Source organism: Sinocyclocheilus rhinocerous, unplaced genomic scaffold (assembly GCF_001515625.1).
Source record: "Sinocyclocheilus rhinocerous isolate Xijiao unplaced genomic scaffold, SAMN03320098_v1.1 scaffold126, whole genome shotgun sequence".
Classification (NCBI taxonomy): domain Eukaryota; kingdom Metazoa; phylum Chordata; class Actinopteri; order Cypriniformes; family Cyprinidae; genus Sinocyclocheilus; species Sinocyclocheilus rhinocerous.
Window position 1 is genome coordinate 464,152 of NW_015662929.1, and position 19,194 is coordinate 483,345.

Below are 19,194 nucleotides of genomic sequence, written 5' to 3' on the forward strand. Positions count from 1 at the left end.
TTTGTATTTACTCGGGTTATCTTTGTGTAATATTAAAATTTATTTGATGACCTGAATCTTCTAAGTGTGACAAATATGCAAAAAATTAAAAAAAACAGGAAGGGGGCAAAAACCTTTGCACGGCACTGTACATCGCATGTAGTTTATGATGAGAGAATTTGCGAGAGAGCAGAATTCAGTCAGCGAGCGCACACTGCACAACAAAACGCAGATGTTTCAGCGATGACTCATCTGAACGACTGATTGGCCATTGCATTCATAAGCTCAACGGAATCGTGTGTGATTGGTTATATATATATAGACCCTAGAAGGTGATTCTCAATCTACCGATATTTCACCCCAAGAAGCAAAGCATGGCACCTTACATCAGCTTACTCCATGGAGACTGAACTTCTCATAAATGTTACGTCTATTCTGCAAGCTGCTAATTATTATGGCTGGATGAATTGCTTTCCATTTCACTCTCAAAAGAATTGTGGTCTGTACCAGCATCCTGTTCTTATCAGCTTCACCGTTCATGGCTGATTTAATCACTCACTGCTGCTTCACACAACATCTTGAGAAGCTACACTCATCTGACATGCATCTGATAATAATCATTCACCAGAAACTGAACTGATTGGTTTGGTTTGGTTTATAATGCATATCTCTGTACAGTTCTCTAGTGGAATTCTCTAGAATTTGCTGTACTGTTATTGTGCCACATCATGGGATCATTTCTGAGCCATTTAAAGATCTCATTAGATCCACCAGGACCATCCAACAGCTTCAGCTCTCATTTTAATTAGGCCGGTGCCACAGAGGATAATGTATGTGCGAGCAGAGCCCATCCCATGAGACACTGCTCCACATATCTGAACGTCAGCCTGCAGATCTCTGATCATGAGGCAGTGCTGCAGAATAACACGTGTTGCACCATGATACATGTACCACCACTGACGACACGGGGCCGCCGTCAGCAGAGACTATCAGTAATATGAGTATATAATGGGGCCTATAAGTATTTTGTCCTGTATAATAGTCAGAGGCGGACAAAGTACTCAACTCCATTACTTGAGTGAAAGTACAGATACTGCTGTATAATTTCCAGTGCCTCCCATCCAATACTCGCAAGAGGTTTTGTGCTTTGTTACTTTTCAGCTTTCAAATTCTGGTAATTTTATCACCAAATCCAAACAATAAAGATGGATTGTGATATTTAATGTGGCGTGACAGATCACTGTAGCCACCTCAGCTCAAGCGGCACATGAACTGATCATCTTTCTCTTTACTACTAGTTGCAGCACAAAATAAACATGAATGAACATCAAAAGAAAGTTTGAAAGAAACAGCTGGCATATAACTTAGTGAAATATATCATGTCATGTAATCACTCAATCAGTCAGAAAAAGGTCAGTAAAACATCATGAAATGTTACCTCAGGAAAGTCATTCAATGACCATAGATTAAATCAGCGGTTCCCAATCCCAGTCCTCGCGCCCCCCTCGCTCTGCATATTTTGCAAGTCTCACTTAGTTAACACACCTGATTCAGATCATCAGCTCGTTAGAAGAGAGCTACGTGCATGAACTGTGTTCCGATTGACATGGTCCCTACACACTGTTTATTGCTCCCTACTCCCTGAGCAGGGGAAATCCGTTGAAGTTTACTTAACTTCGGAACATTCATTCACAGATTTGCGCTACGCAGCGTCTTCACACACAGACGAAACTTACTAGAGAAGTGTGAAATAATATATACCTCTGTAAATAAATACTATTTAAATTCACGTCTCGCACCACTTTAATGCCCTTTGTATGGAACATATACGCTCGTTTCGAACTGGAATCATGGCGGAATATCCTGTGATGTCTACTTCGCAGGGCAATTACGGTCGAATAGAACAAACGTCGTATGTGATAAGAGAAACATACGAAATATGCAGAGCAGGGGGGCACAAGGACTGGAATTGGGAAACACTGGATTAGATCATAGATTAGTCAATAGATAGCTAGAAAAAATTTACTGTTGAGATCAACATTTAGTTAAATAAATGCACTGTATTACATATTAATTTCTATTTTTAATTAACCTGTTAGTGATGTCTTGATTTTTTAACGTGTGTAAGTAAATCTGTCATAAAAACAAGTTATGATGACAACCACCGATTAAATGAACTGATATGTAATCGAAATCGAGTCAGGAGCTTGTGAGCTGGAATTAATGTGACAATACTCAGCCCTACTAAAAACAAACGTTTCCAGTAGGGATGCACCGATGTATCGGCCGCCGATATTTATCGGACGATTTTTGATTATTTTAAAGCCATCAGCATATCGGAAATAGCATGAAAAGGACCGATACTGATGGTTTATTAACTAACTGCATGGAGACAATGAGTTGCATGTCTGTTGCATAATCCAACATTTTCCTCTGGGCAAAATAATTAAATACTTGCCAAAACAAAATAAGATCTGTACAAAATATAGTTTGTCAGACAGCAGCATAGTACGGCCTATGCCAGCCCTTCTCAAAGTCCGGAGGGAATTCGATCTGGACCCGCCGTCCACTTCGTATTTCAAGTGCACTCGTATCACTCAGACCTCCGTGGCACATACACGCATACATACACACACACACACACACACACACACACAGGGGCGAACCAGTGTTGCAGTTTTTACCGACTTTTTTGTAAGACAAAGCAGATAGCAACTAGCGACATTTTGGATAAACCTTTTAGCTTTCATTCAGTAGAATAATGTCACCGGTTTCGCCCCGTGAGCGCAAGGTTTTTCCTGACCGGCAGAGTTAGCAGCACATTCAACTGACCGAACCGCAACAGACTTGTGAATGAATGAGTACAAAACATTGTTTTCAGAAACCTATCACTGTTGACTGTCTGGGCATATGAACATGATCATAGTTCGTCTGTAAATATGCACATACACTGAACAAAATTATAAACGCAACACTTTTGTTTTTGCCCCCATTTTTCATGAGCTGAACTCAAAGATCTAAGACTTTTTCTATGTACACAAAAGGCCTATTTCTCTCAAATATTGTTCACAAATCTGTCTAAATCTGTGTTAGTGAGCACTTCTCCTTTGCCAAGATAATCCATCCACCTCACAGGTGAGGCATATCAAGATGCTGATTAGACAACATGATTATTGCACAGGTGTGCCTTAAGCTGGCCACAATAAAAGGCCACTCTAAAATGTGCAGTTGTATCACACAGCACAATGCCACAGATGTCACAAGTTTTGAGGGAGCGTGCAATTGGCATACTGACTGCAGGAATGTCCACCAGAGCTGTTGCCCGTGAATAGAATGTTAATTTCTCTACCATAAGCCGTCTCCAAAGGCGTTTCAGAGAATTTGGCAGTACATCCAACCGGCCTCACAACCACAGACCACGTGTAACCACACCAGCCCAGGACCTCCACATCCAGCATCTTCACCTCCAAGATCGTCTGAGACCAGCCACCCGGACAGCTACTGCAACAATCGGTTTGCATAACCAAAGAATTTCTGCACAAACTGTCAGAAACCGTCTCAGGGAAGCTATGTTATGGACAACGAACACAGGTGCATTTTATTGATGGCATTTTGAATGCACAGAGATACCGTGACGAGATCCTGAGGCCCATTGTTGTGCCATTCATCCACGACCATCACCTCATGTTGCAGCATGATAATGCACGGCCCCATGTTGCAAGGATCTGTACACAATTCCTGGAAGCTGAAAACATCCCAGGTCTTGCATGGCCAGCATACTCACCGGACATGTCACCCATTGAGCATGTTTGGGATGCTCTGGATCGGCGTATACCACAGCGTATTCCAGTTCCTGCCAATATCCAGCAACTACGCACAGCCATTGAAGAGGAGTGGACCAACATTCCACAGACCACAATCAACAACCTGATTGTTGCGAAGGAGATGTGTTGCACTGCGTGAGGCAAATGGTGGTCACACCAGATACTGACTGGTTTTCGGACCCCCTCCGGACCCCCCAATTAAAGTAAAACTGCACATTTTAGAGTGGCCTTTTATTGTGGCCAGCCTAAGGCACACCTGTGCAATAATCATGCTGTCTAATCAGCATCTTGATATGCCACACCTGTGAGGTGGATGGATTATCTCAACAAAGGAGAAGTGCTCACTAACAAAAACAAAAGTGTTGCGTTTATAATTTTGTTCAGTGTAGTTTGTTACACAGACGGACGTTTGTGCTGCATGATATAAATAAAGTAATATAATTCACTGCAATGTAAACAGCGTATTGCAGTTATAATTCAAGATTTTAGCGATTCAGATGAAGTGGCTGATTTCAGAAACAGAAAATATGTACATGAGAACTGCTTTATTGGGCATTTAGTTGTATAAAAATGCAGTACTTTATGTAACGGTTCAGAGAGTAAATGCAAGTACGACTTGATGACATTATGAATATGTTAATTAGCAAAGTTGAATTGTTATATAAAGTTATAAGCATGTTATTAAAAACAAGTTTTGTAATAACAATTATTTCGGACCCTTTGACGTTGATGACAATTCAGGTTCGGACCTTTGAATGTAAACTTTGAGAACCCCTGGCCTATGCAAATGTGACGCTGACGCATCCAACAAGTGAAATGCCCACGCTCAGCTGTAAATTCATCATAGGTAAGTTACTGGCAATGCCCCGGCGTTAGTTTATCCGAGGATATATCACGAACCGCCAAGCATTAGGCCTACATTTAAGTGAAAATGAATGGCAGGTAATGCAGCTTTTTGTGTGTTTGAAACCAGCAAAAATGGCAGGATAGTATAGAGCACCGATTCACACAAGCTCACATCACGCACCTGCGCACTGTGAACGGAGAAAACAGAATAAAACTATATTGGCTACATAAAAAGGAATATATAGGCCTATATACAAAATATATTTCACTGAAATAATTAACATTTTAACAAAACGAAAGAAAAAATTGTGCCGAGTTTCGGATAATTATAACACGCTCCGAAGTTCACGGAAAGGAAACCGAGACGGCAGAAAGCAGTTTTCTTTATTTCGGTATTGGGAAACAGTTGGGAAAACAATGTAGTGATCGGCACCTCACACGCACATACAACAAATTTTTGCTAACTTGACATCGCAGCCTGGTCATTATCAAAATAAAATGTAGTTTAAGAAACATAAAAAGTTACACTGCTCAATTTAAATAGTCCGTAATACAGTCTGTGCCGTTCAGCGTGACCACCGCCTCACTGCTGTTATAGCTTATGTGAAGGATGATGCTTTACGTCGATAAAGTGAAGAACAAAGCATATAGTTTACATAATAAAAAATAGTTTAGCATTCAGATACGTTGTGAATATGGAAACATTTGGATTCATGCAGAATGAGAGAGGTAGGCTTCAGTTTCACTTTTAAAGGTGCCATAGAATGGAAAACTGTATTTACCTTGGCATAGTTGAATAGTAACAGTTCTGTACATGTGGCAGATCATGGAAATAAATGTCATGTTCCAGGCTGTGCAGGGAATGTGATGTGCAGGGATGGGTTGGTGTCTGTATTCAGAGATATAACTGAGAGATAGAGTATTGAAATATATTTTCCCTGTGTTTCCTTCATGCTGTGTGAGCTACTGAAATGAGCAGCACTGTGAAACAGCCAATCAGAGCAGAGCTCAACATTATTATTCATGACCCTTCCAAATAAGGTAAAAACAGGCCATTTCATTCTAGGGACAAATCCTAGGGTTGTAAATGGACATGTAAAACCGTTTCTGGAGATTTTTTGCCCTTACCTAAGCCACATTACCTAAGCCACGTACCTTCTATGTAGATATCAGAGAACAATTTAAAATATTGTATCAATGCATTCTATGGCACCTTTAAGAATTTGTTTTGGCTTGACGTTTATATTTAGCCTAAATACAACTTTAGAGGATTTGTTGTGGAGAGAGGGAATCTAAAATAGCCTAATTGTGTTTGTAATGTTTGTAAGCATTTTGCTTTATTTACCGGTATTTTAGTCTACATTATTTCTGAATGTAATAATAAAATGTGACGTACAGCCTACTAATTTAGGCTGTTTTTCCTCTCAAAAGGCTTATAGAAGTAGCGTTTTTTTTTTATCCATGCTGCAAACATTTATAAATATCTTGAATGCCTACTTTAATGTCTTTAAAGCGTTGACAGTTTTTTCTTTTGTTTAATAAATTTGGTCAAAATCTAGAAACGGTGATGCTGTATTGGCTATGACTAAGCGCAAGTACCAGATCAAGACTCTCTTCGTGATTTTTTTTTCTTTTTGAGTAAAAAAAGCACTGTACTTTATTATTATTATTATTGGCAAAGAAAAAGTTTTAAAAATAACGTTATTAACCAGTATTTTTTCTACTAAAATCGGAACGTAATAATACAGAGGAACGCAGGAACAGAAACGTTCAAATACCGATTTTGCTCGGAGTGAACCGATCGATATTTTTAAGCCCTGCTTTATGCAATTGACATCGGTATCAGAATCGGCCAATAGTTGTTTGTTCAAATCGGTATCGGCCCCAAAAAAATCCTATCGGTGCATCCATAGTTTCCATCAATCAATCAATCAATCAATGAAAGAAAGAAAGAAAGAAAGAAAGAGAGGTGGGCGGTATTTGATTTTGTTAACTGGGAATTGATTAGATCATAGAAAGTGGGCCTTGCAAACTAAACTGTCTTGCTAGCCAAGAAAGTACAGCAATAAAGTCTCTGTCTCTCCCTCCGTCCATCTCTCTGTATCCCATTCCCACACATTCACTTCTGGCGCTTGGAGAAACATTAATGAACATATGCTGTTAGAGCAAAATAAATGATCGTATTATTATCAGAAAAGACCTAGATTCATGCACTATCAATTGTATATCCAAACTTCAGTTGTGATTTTTAAATGTTAATGTAAATCACACACTTATAAACCCCAATTATATTTTAAAAGTGCAAATGTCAAATGAACTTGTTTACTGACATGAAAACAGTCTAAACTCAACGAAACAATAACTAAAGTACATTATAAAACCTATTCAGTCTCGCTTCATAGTGCCAGACTAAAAGTTCTGACCTTTGTGTCATTATCAATGATAAAAACGCTGTTTCGTTGAAGTGAGAAGTTCGGCGCTCCGTGCGGGCCTGCAGAATCCCCGCGGCTCGAGTGATCGGCTTACCCTCCAGCGTCACCTCCTTCCCGGCCTTCTTCAGCGCCTGCACCGCCGCGTCGTGCGTGGCGTCGCGGAGGTCGCTGCCGTTGACGGACAGGATCGCGTCGCCGACCCGCAGGGCTCGACTCTGATCCGCCGCAAAACCAGGGAAGATCTTCGATATGAGGATTGGCATACGGTTCTCCCGTCCCCCTTTAATACTGATCCCCAGCCCGCCGGACTCCTGCTTGACTATCCGAACCCTCCGAACCCCATCCGGGTCACAATAACCGCTGGACTCTGAGTCGGACCCGTTGACCCGTTGACTGTCGTATTGCCCGCGGCTCTGAAAAACATCTCGGTTCTGTTCGTTGCCACCGGAAACGCCGTTTCTTAACTGAGAGCTGTGCTCGGAGTGTCCCGCGGGCCCGCCGGGTTCGCCCTCCGCCGTCAGGGTGAGCGTGTCCCGCGTGAGCTCCGCGGTGACCCGGACCCAGCGGTCACTCAGCAGCAGGTCCAGGTGACCCTGTTTCTCCGGGCGGGTCCACACGGCCATGATCAAACTTTAACTCATCCTAAAGTTTAAACTCGCTCGACACACCCACTCACACGCGCATTTCCCCAGAGGAAGGAACAGGAACAGATTTTGTGTCTATTAAAGAAGTTAAAACATCGGTGTATTTCTGCAGCGGCTTGAATCTGTGATCGCTGCACGATAAAAACTTTCAAATTAAAAACCTCCTCAGATCGGACGGCGAAGATAACCATAAGATGTGTATGTACTTAATTATTCATGAGATGGGCGGGGGATTAAAACTATTTTTCTTCCCTCCCCACAAAAAAAAGGCAACAAGCCACTCTGCTGTGCTGTGACTTCACTAAAGTTAACTTTACCCTGGTGAAATCACTGTAACGGCCTTATTAAAGGACTTTATTTATTTTGTGCTTTTTACTTTTGCTGGGAAGATTTTTTTTAAATTCCCCGAATCTCTCATTGATAATTAATTAGATACAAATCTAATCTCTTTTGTAAAAGGACACCACGCTGAATGATAACATACGCTATAGTGTTCAATAAAACGAAGATAGATAGATAGATAGATAGATCTAATTACATATTTAATTAGCAAAAAAAATTAAATAATTCTAAAGGCAAAAACCAATCATGATTACTATCCATTTTATCTTTAATTAAACGTTACTGCATTGAAGTCAAATGTTTGGTGAATCAATATAGCACATATGTGTCAGCTGTAAACAATGTTGACTCTTCTCATCTGCTCTAAAGTGTTACTCATACTCTAAATTGGTCACCGCAGCTTTTCAAGGAAGCCCATGTACAGATTTTTACCTCATTACAGCTGCCATTTGGCAAAAGCTTTTCATCACTTGTGTTTGTGTGCAGGTTAGCATACAACTTAAGTCATCTTCATCATAAAAGTATTTCATTTTCTTTATGCAAAATATATGTTTTAAATATAAGTGGGTTTTTTTCTTATAATTTTGGTGTAAAAGGTTTCCCAAAGATGTTCTTGGCAGGTTTTAATATAATTATATTTATCCATATAGTCTTTAAAAAAACACACACATAATATATATTATGATAATCACACAATAAGAGTATGGCACCCACATGTGGCCCTTGTGTGGAAACATCACATACTAGAGAGAGCAGTCGTTTTGTGGCATTGGTTTTATTGCAGATCTTACAAAATAAGAGTGAGTTAAATGTGTGGATCAGAAGGCCACTTCATTAGTCTACCCAGAATTAGATACTATCATCTGCTTCATTCTGACCTTCACTTTCACAAACCAGCCTGACTCAGTCCCAAGGTAATTACATCACCCTAAATAGAGCTAAATCCCAAAGCATAAAAATACATTTGCTATTAGATATGAGAAATATGCATTTACAGATGTACTGTATAAGCATGGACGGTCCTGGCTCAGTTATATAGCATTATACTCAAGTTAAAATCAAAGAAAAGATGCAAAAGGATTGTCTTTCTTCGTTAGCCTTTGAAGCATTGCGTTCCTTGATCTATACATGTGGTGGTTAGATGTACATAGTGCAGGAGGGGAGATATTCACATGTGATCCACATCTCTATCCTCTAACACTGGCAAATATTTCAGAGGGAAAACTGCAGCCTGCCAGCTGGAAGCTTTGTGTAGAGTTTGTGTAGAGTTTGTGTGTAGAGGGTGTGTGAGGAGGAGCTGATACATTCATTTACTCATCCTACAGAAAGCGTGTGGTTGTGATGTGGGATGTGGATGTGTCGAGGTCGTCCTTTTATTGCGTTTGGGTGTGTTGTTGATGATGTCCAAGCTCCTGCGACTGGAGGAAATGACATCGGCCACAAACTTTGTGCAGTCCGAGCACACGTCTCTCAGGTTGCAGCCTGCGGCGTACAGGTGGGGAAACTCTTCCTCCACAGAGTGTCTGGAGAGAGAGCACAAAGACCTGCAGACAAACAGACAGACTTTTAGGATTTTCTAATGTCGGTTTAACTTTTGTATCATGCCAGCACTCCAGTTGACTGTAAGGGATAATGCATGCATGGCTAGCTGTGCATTAAACGATTTTAATGCACGACGTGGAGGCCAAGAACCACCCCACAGCTAGCCATGCATTATCCCGCTTTCTCTCTCTCTGTGTGTGTGTGTGTTGGTTAGTGTGCATCAATTAAAGCAGCACATTAATATAGAACGGTGATTAAACTGACTTGGAACTACCTGTGCATTAAAGAGTTTTAATGCATGCCTGCCAGCCAATCAGAATCCAGTATTCAGACAGACCATGGTATAATGCACTTTATACAATACAGATTGCTTCAAACGTTATTAAACAGGAAAATAACTGCGCTGAAAAATTCCTCAACTATGAAATTAATTCAGTTTCAGCTGTGCAGCTCTATAGACAACAGTGGCTCTATTCAGCTCAATTTAGTTCAGTGTTGATTTAATTTAGTTCATTAACTGTGTGAATGTCACAAAGTTCACCAGCTATGAAACAAACTCAAAGTATCTCTATAAAGATTCGGTTCCGTTTAATAACAGTGCAAAGTTCATCAAAACAAGAAACGAGGTCAATTTGACTACAATGTACATTATGCAATTGTCTTGTAAATGCATACGTCACCTTTGAGCAACAGTCTGTGTAAATAAGCGTAATGTCAGATGCAGCTTCTGGTTTTTTGTTGATGTTGGAAAAATGTTATTGGTAAGTTCAAAGCTGTGACTTTGTTACTAATGTAATTTCAAAGCTAATTCCTGGCCAGCACAGACGGTGTGGAATGTGGCTGTATATATTTACTCACTTATAGACTTCACTCTTGTGACTCTTCGCACTGCTGTGAAATCCCACGGTGTACACGGGAATGTGTGCCATCTTTTTCTATGGAATTTTCATCTGTTAAAGGGACAAAATAAAGCACTTGTGGAGTTTGTGACATTGCTTCTACTGTTGAAACGGCAGTGTGTAATAAAAATTTATTTAGAAAAAGAAGCCCTAAAGCACTGGTCCTCAAATGGTAGGAGAGCAGATGGGTAATAACTAATAATAGAAGAATGCAGCCAACCATATAATCAATGCATAGTTAGCAAAATAAATAAGCTTATTAACTTTTGGAGGAGAAAGGTTTTCCCGTATCACTTGTTACTGGCGTCTGTGAGGCTGTGAGTCCAATCCAACTCTACTGTACTTTAGATTAAATCCATCTGTTACTTGCTAGTAGCAAAATGCAGATGCCAACATGGAAAAGTTGTGTGACAAGTCATGATATGTGAATGAGTTACTCACTGACCATGTGAATGGTATTAGTTCTGTTTTTACAGCTGTATTGAAGCTGGGTTTAATTGCTCAGTGTTTTTGTAATTTAAAACTGTTGTTAAATGTTTTGGAGATAATCTGAACTCTTAATCTTCACTGTTCAGCGATTTACACCCTATAAAGTAATCTATTTAAAATACATTTATTTCATACTAAGTATAGTTTAAATCTATTCAAACATATATACTGACATATCGCTTGAGACTGATATAAAAATGATAACTAAACTTTGTTTGGAGTACTACTTGTACACAATGCACATTTCTTAATATTAAGCTTAAAATGTGTTTTAATGCCACTACTGATGAGGATTGTGTGATCTTTGAATAATATGGGTCTTTAAATGCAAGAAATTTAAGTGCACCTAAAGTTTACTTGCAATAGCACAATCTAATATACTTCAGTATATCTTTAGTTGGACTTCAGCACTACTTCCTCACAATTAAAGTGCATTAAGCAATTTAGCAGACTTTAAGTGTGCCAGTTTAACAAACCAACAGTACAAACACACTTTCTGGAGTTTGTGTCTTTCTCACTGTAGTTCACCAGAAAATACAATATCATGCTATTCATTTAGCATATTATTGAACCTATGTAGTTCATGGCCATAAACTAATGTAAATGTTGATTTTAAGAACAAGAACCAATTATCAACTTGGAGCCATAAACTCATTTATAGCGAGAACTACCTCATAATATGTGGCTGGCCGAGGTTGTAAAGTAATATCTTTATGAAACGAAACATTGAACATTGTCAGTGTTCTATAGTGTGAAAAACGTACTACTAGCGACTACTACTAAGTGATGCATGACTTTAAATGAAATAAACATTTAGTACCTTTGCACTACAAGAGCTACAGACCTAAAAGAGAGAGAGAAAAAACACATTAACTGTCAGATCAGAAGAGCGAATCGAACAATGTTAATATTCCACACTGCAGGAAATATTAATGAAAACGAAACCGAGACCGTTTACACAGGAGGCATGTGGACGGCCATGAAAACAGTGGACACTTCACCCGACAACAGCAGCTTCCCTTTCATGGGAACTTCAAACTGCGTCCTCTAGGGGTCGCTATGGGGAACGCCTCGTCGTGACCCGTGTCTGAAGCATACATTGAAAAAACACCAACTCGTTGGCCGGCGACAGCCATGACGTCACTACCGATGCAACTATAGTATAAATAGGCGCCGGGAGCACACATCATTCTCTTCTTCGTCTTCATTGACCGGTCTGTGCTCCCGGCGCCTATTTATACTATAGTCGCACCGGTAGTGACGTCTGGTAGGACAGACGATGGCTGTCGCCGGCCAACGAGTTGGTGTTTTTTCAATGTATGCTTCAGACACGGGTCACGACGAGGCGTTCCCCATAGCGACCCCTAGAGGACGCAGTGTCTCGTTCCCTACTCAGGGAACCATGGTTACATAAGTAACCTGAGACGATATCTACAAAACAAAGATGAACAAAACAAAAATGAGCACTCTTTTCTTTGGCTTGTTGGACTGAGCATGTGATTGTGATCCATACAGATATTCACACCTTGCCTTTCTTCAGATTGTTATAAAGCTCTTTGTATTTCTACATCTCAGCCTTGACGAGTATCCGCCGAACATTAATGACTTCATCCACAGTTAAGGCCAGACTGTCCACTGAATGACTGAACTCCTCCTGTGTGTGAGGAAGACAAAGAAGACGACGCGGATCCTTGTTCACAATAATGTAGGCCACTTATGGTCACTAGGAGGGAAGTTTTGTCAAACGCTTCCTGCTCATTTTAAGAAATGAAGGAAACTGTTGTCTATAGTAACTGACAGCATGTCACAGATGCGGCCCACTATATTGCCTTTGTAACCGAGGCAAAATACCAACACCACTGACCAGTGTTGGGGGTAACGCATTACAAGTAACGCGAGTTACGTAATCAGATTACTTTTTTTAAGTAACTAGTAAAATAACGCATTACTTTTTAATTTAGAAGGAAATATCTGAGTTACTTTTTCAAATGAGTAACAGTAGTTACTTTGTTTCCCATGTATTGAGTGACAGCTCTGGTGTTGCCATGGTGAAAGAAATCAGGAGTAAGTGCAGAGCGCTGTGTGTGAATGTGATCTTACTGTAGTTCTAGACTAAATATGAACATGTGTTTACTCATCTCACCTGCACAAAAACACATTCAGTGTTCCTCAAAATGAATAAAAACAGTGCAATGCAAACTCAGAATACTATACAAACCTGCAATAATTAAATGTTAAATAAATGTATTTAATCCCATTTTATTAACCAATGTCTTTGCTACTGACCTTCGATGATCCAATTCTACCATACTAACAAGCAAAACTGACGCATTTGTGTTTGATTTTTATTATTGCTGAATAGTGCTGAACTGTCATCTCCTGCGTTATATTCTTCACGCGATTTGTTTGCGCTGCGCTCTCTACTGTACAGACGTGAATTTACATTTCCTTCAGCCTGAGGCGGATTCATTTCGTTGTCCTGTGTTGAGAAAGGGCTTTTACATTTGTAAAAGAAGAACGTTTTACATTAAAAACAAACAAGCAAGCCCTGCCCAGATTTAAAAAGCAACTCAAAAGTAACGTAATGCATTACTTTCCAGACAAAGTAACGAAGTAACGTAATTAGTTACTTTTTTAGGGAGTAGTGCAATATTGTAATGCATGACTTTGAAAAGTAACTTCCCCCAACACTGACCATCCACTGATGTCTGGAGAGTCTGTCAGATGCACTGGAGCTCAGGGAGAGACATGCGGACGAGGGCCTCCTGTCAAACACCGGGAACGAGGCTGGACACAAAGAGAGAAAGACCATCAGGCATCTCAGTCTAATCATTCAGAAAGGACGGGTTGATCTCTCTCCATTTTATTTACTTTGACCAGTTTAAGAGTTCCATTTAGTGTTGACACTGAATTTTCTTTATTTCAGCATAGAGCCAGATTTACTAAACAGGGCAAATTAGCGTGAGAGCGCAATCCCTTAAAAGCGCCAGTCTACTGACAATACGCACATTAAAGAACACAGATCATTTACATAATGACCAGCGCAATCCACCAAGAGCGGCGCAAATGAGCATTTGCTTTAAGACTTGTTTTTTAGTGCGTTAAATTAAGGCACGAATACCAGTTACAGGTTTTTTTTCAACAGCTTACACACAAAATTTTTACTTGTCACACAATTTCTGAAAGCTGACACTCAAACAGCAGAAGCTCACACCAAATCTGCAAAACCATACGCTAATTCTCGGCCTTTGACTCAGTTTTCATTTTCATAAAACACTTTTTGCAAAACGCAACACACAATTCTCTATGTAACACACAATAATCTATCAGGAATTAATATTATGGCAAAGGTGTTTGCAAATGCTTGCTTTTGAGATGTGTTTGTGATATTTTGAATGAAATATAAATTGACGAGCGCAAACCTTAGTAAATTGTGTTGCGTGATTCATTTAAATCATTGGTCTCAAACTCAATTCCTGGAGGGCCACAGCTCAGCACAGTTTAGCTCCAACCCTAATCAAACACACCTGATCCAGAGAATCGGTGTCTTCAGGATTACTAGTAACTTCCAAGCAGGTGTGAGCAGGTGTGAGTTGGAGCTAAACTCTGCAGAGCGGTGGCCCTCCAGGAACTGAGTTTGAGGCCACTGGTTTAAATACAAATGCATATGCAAAAAAAGTCAGCCACAAAAATGACTGTGTCCACATCTTTTCATCACAAATTTTTTACAGTGTGGCTTTGGTAAATGCTGACAGTAATTTTTAAAGCCAAAAGATAGTTTGCGCAGATACACGCTGTTAGTAAATCTGGCCATTAACCTTAAAACTACTTTCTGGCAAGGCTTTCTTAAGTTAAGTCACTTTTATTTCCATAGCACTTTTAACTGTACAGATACAGATTAACAGGAAAACAGCAGAATCAATTATGGAAACTAAACTATGGAGTTCGGATTCTGCTTTAAAGCAGCTCTAAAAGACAATAGTGTCATTATTTAGATCAAGTCAGTTGAGTCACAGTTGGTTTAGTTCAGATCGACAACAGTGTGAAGTTCATCAATCTGCTATAACGCCACTAACAAAGGACTCAAAGAAAGGCGGTATGTCTGAATGTGTGGCAGATTGGGATTATCTGAAATGATTGATAATAAAAAATCAAGGAAATAATGGTGTGGCATGTCTTTGTGAACATAAACGTAGACTATATAGACTTTGTGATCAGAATCTGTTCACATCTGTTCCTCATATAATATGTAAAGATTATTACTCCACAGAGATAACAGCAACAAAGCAGAATATCAAATTTGGCTTTTGGATAACTTGTTTCAAATGAAACTTGTAACGAACCTGGCGAACTTTGGAGAATCCAGTTATGATTTCTTCCTCAAAAGTGCTCACAGTATCACCAGCTGGACTGATAGAGCTCGCTAGATCGAGTTTTATGTGTAATGTGCATCAGAGAGTCAATAGCAGACTGTCAGCTGTGCATGGTATAAGGCTGAGGCTAAGAGCAAAAAACACTTCATGCAGGTATGCAAGCACAGACACAAATAAAACATGTCTTTAAAAGTCATATTTCTATTCGAACTGAGTTGTCCTGAAAGCAAAAACTGAAAAGAAGATGATAATGTCAGTGTTTCACCCCTTGTATCAGCACCGAAAATGCAAAACCTACTTGTACTGCATTTATAATTGGAGTTTGTAATACTCTGTGTAAGCAGGTCTAAGGAGTAACTAAACGTTACCTCACTGTGACAATACTTCACATGCTTTTAAGCTACCAGTAAATATGTCTTTAAGCTTTGCAGCTACCAGTTCATTCTAGCAAATCAGTTAGTTCATTTCAATTAACTGGCTCAAAAACAGAACTGCCTTCCTTTCATCACAAAAGCTTTACTTGAAATAAACATTTGGTTAAATACTGCTTGTTTCATTAGTGTGTTTTCAGTGTCATTAGTTGCATTTGGTGTAAATTTATGTGTTGACACTCAGGTTTTTTTGCCAGAGAAATACAATTTGATATATAATGTTTTTAGCCATTTTTGCTAGTAATTTGTTGTGTGTGAAGTACTATATTAGTCAAAAGAGTAGCTTGAATGTAATATAACCACAGGGTTACACTTTATTTTAAGTAGTGCTAATCGCGATTAATCGCATTCAAAATAAGTTTTTGTTTACATAATATATGCATGTGTACTGTGTATATTTATTATGTATATGTAAATACACACACATACACTATATATTTTGAAAATATTTACATGTATATACATTTATATTCTTATATTATATATAAATATATTTAATATTTAACAACATATTTTTCTTAAGTATATACATGCATGTGTGTGTCTTTATATAGACATAATAAACATACACAGTATACACATATATTATGTAAACAAAAACTTTTATTTTGGATGCGATTAATCGCGATTAATCGTTTGACAGCACTAATTTTGAGGTGTCCTTGTTACAGTGTAATTATACATTTAAGCACTGAGTAAAATTAATTAACTACTTGTACTTACTATATGGTTAAGGTTAGGATTAGGGTTACTTGCATGTAATTAATCAATTTTTTTAGTTATTTTAATAGTAACATGTGCAACAAGGACACCTTAAAATGAAGTGTTACCAAGCACAGTTCACTTTTCTTAAAGCACATCTTACTTTGTTTAGGTCCATTAGGTCTCAGGTCTGACCTTGATAGATGTGTGGTGGCCTGACGCCCGTCAGCGTGTGTGATCGAGGTCTCTCTCCTTTGAGCGGCCACGCTTCTGACATCACTTCCCCTCTGAGCTCATCCAGGTGGTGTTCGGAGAAGGAGCGATCTCTCTTCAGAGGTGTAGGAGAGCTCTCCACCCGTCTCATATCTATGCCGTCTGGAGAGTCCTCATACTTCACCAACAATACAGAGCCAACCATTCCAATTACAAACACAATTTACACATGAAGTCAAGGAGATCTGCCAAACCAGCTTGTACAACTCAACAAGTAAAAAAGGTCACACTTTATTTTAAGGTCCAATTCTTGCTATTAACAAACCATTAACTACGACTTTTGCCTCACTAAACTCTTCCATTGCTGCTTATTAATAGTTAGCAAGGTAGTTGTTAAGTTTAGGTATTGGTAGGATTAGGGATATATTTTTTATTAAGTACTAATAAACAGCCAATATGTTAATAATAGGCAAGGCAAGTTTATTTATATAGCACATTTCATACACAATGGTAATTCAAAGTGCTTTACGTAAAATAATCATAAAAACTATAATCACAACAATAAAAACAAGGAATTAAAAAACTTTTAAAATGATCTGACAATTGATTTAAAATGAATTAAAACAGCGATTACATACATAAAATACAGTGCAATCAGTTCGGACGTAGCACAGTGCTCATTCAGTAAATGCACAGCTAAACAGATGAGTTTTGAGTCTAGATTTAAGTTGCTTATTAGGTTAAGTTGCTTATTAGGCATGCTAATAAGCAACTAGTTAACAGTGAGAATTGGTCCCTACACTTGTTACGTATCCGGTCCATGAACTTCCGTCTGCTAGCCATCAGAGGTCACCCTTTCCATTTTAGCCCTAGGATTATTATTGTGTCTTGCCCGCCATATACCTGTTTGCCATTGTTCGACCCTGCCTGTGTTTCTGACCTCTCTGCTTTAATAAAGCTTGCACATGGATCCGCATGTCTCACGTCTTGTCAGCCCTGTAACAGAATACTCGGCCACACAAGGATCCAGCAGCTTTTCAAGTGAACATTGGCCAGTAGCCATCAGCACCCTTTCCATTTTAGCCCTAGGATTATTCTTGTGTCTTGCCCGCCATATACCTGTTTGCCATTGTTCGACCCTGCCTGTGTTTCTGACCTCTCTGCTTTAATAAAGCTTGCACATGGATCCGCATGTCTCACGTCTTGTCAGCCCCGTAACAACACTAAAGTGTCACCATTAAAAAAAAAATATTTTGGGAAATCTTCTTCAAGGCTGTTGCAAGAGCAAGATCACAGAAGTAATGCTGACTGCACTGAAATCTCTCACCTCCAACATACTCATCTCCTCCATTTCTGCCAGTGTTGGAGCTTTCAGAAGAACACGTGTGCGAGACAGTGGGCGGGACCCTGCTCCTGTGATTGACAGGTCAATGCAGGAAGTGGATTTGATGTCACATTGGCAGGTGTGCGCCAGACAGGGTAACGAGCCAAACGCTGAAGAGTGACAAAACCGTGCTGTAAACAGTCTAACACACGACAAGAGAGCTACAGAAGTAATGGAGGAGCGCTGCTGTTTCTAACACTGTGGCATGTGGGTAACGTACATCTCTCTGAACTGGACGGCTCCACAGGTCTGAGTTTGTGATCTTGTCTGACCTCGGCCAGGACTCGATCATGGAGCGTCTGCTGCCACTGAGGAGGAGGAGGCAGGCTGCGCTCGGACACCTGCAGATGTCACCAAAGTCTTAAAACCAACCAGTGTCGCCAACCTAGCGATTTTGGTGCTAAAGTTAGCAACTTTTCAGACTACCCTAGCAACCTTTTCTTCCAAAAGCACGTGGCTAAATTTTTAGCAATTTAAAAAAATTTTTTGGCTACTTTTAGCCACTTTTGATAAGTGACTAAATAAAGTCATTTATTTGTCTTTGATAAAGACAATAAAAAGGCACACATTTTCCATCCAAATGACACAAAAAGAGGAAACCAAAGATGCCTAGCAGTACACACGTGATGTGAATTGAGTTAGCTGCTATTTGCAATTGTTCAATTTAATAATAATTTAATAATTGTTCATTTATGATACACTTTGTTAGTAGCTTGTACCTGCGATTGTTGATCAGTTAGTACGTTGTAAGAAACATGGAAAAGATACTAGTAATTTTCCAGGATATTATCCATTGTAACCCTGTAACCCGAAAACACAATGCGTAATTTAAAACCAATACGGAAAATTCTTTCATATTAACATAGTTGTAACGGGGCTGACGAGACGAGGGGCGTGCGGATCTATGTGCAAGCTTTATTTCACAAGAGAAGTGGTCAAACACAGGCAGGGTGCGGCCTCTATAGCCGTGACAGGACGGGCAGTGAGTTCACATACGACCTCCATAGCCGTGACAGGACGGGCAGAGAGTTCACTGATGGCCTCCATAGCCGTGACAGGACGGGCAGAGAGTTCACAGACGGCCTCCATAGCCG

The 19,194-nt window shown here is 39.6% G+C and overlaps 1 protein-coding gene and 1 pseudogene across 1 annotated transcript in view; both read right to left on the reverse strand.

Moving 5' to 3' along the window:
* Positions 1 to 7,920, reverse strand: part of LOC107728410 (beta-2-syntrophin-like) — a 21,384-nt gene extending 13,464 nt beyond the window's left edge. The window contains exons 1-2 of the mRNA XM_016538571.1: positions 7,073 to 7,920; positions 4,831 to 4,837 (exon numbers count right to left, since the gene is read on the reverse strand). Of these exons, the coding sequence (XP_016394057.1) occupies positions 4,831 to 4,837; positions 7,073 to 7,704 (639 nt within the window). The 5' untranslated portion in view covers positions 7,705 to 7,920. The remainder of the gene's footprint in view (positions 1 to 4,830; positions 4,838 to 7,072) is intronic.
* A 1,386-nt stretch (positions 7,921 to 9,306) lies between these two features.
* LOC107728411 (protein spire homolog 2-like) overlaps positions 9,307 to 19,194 on the reverse strand; it is a 14,234-nt pseudogene continuing 4,346 nt past the window's right edge.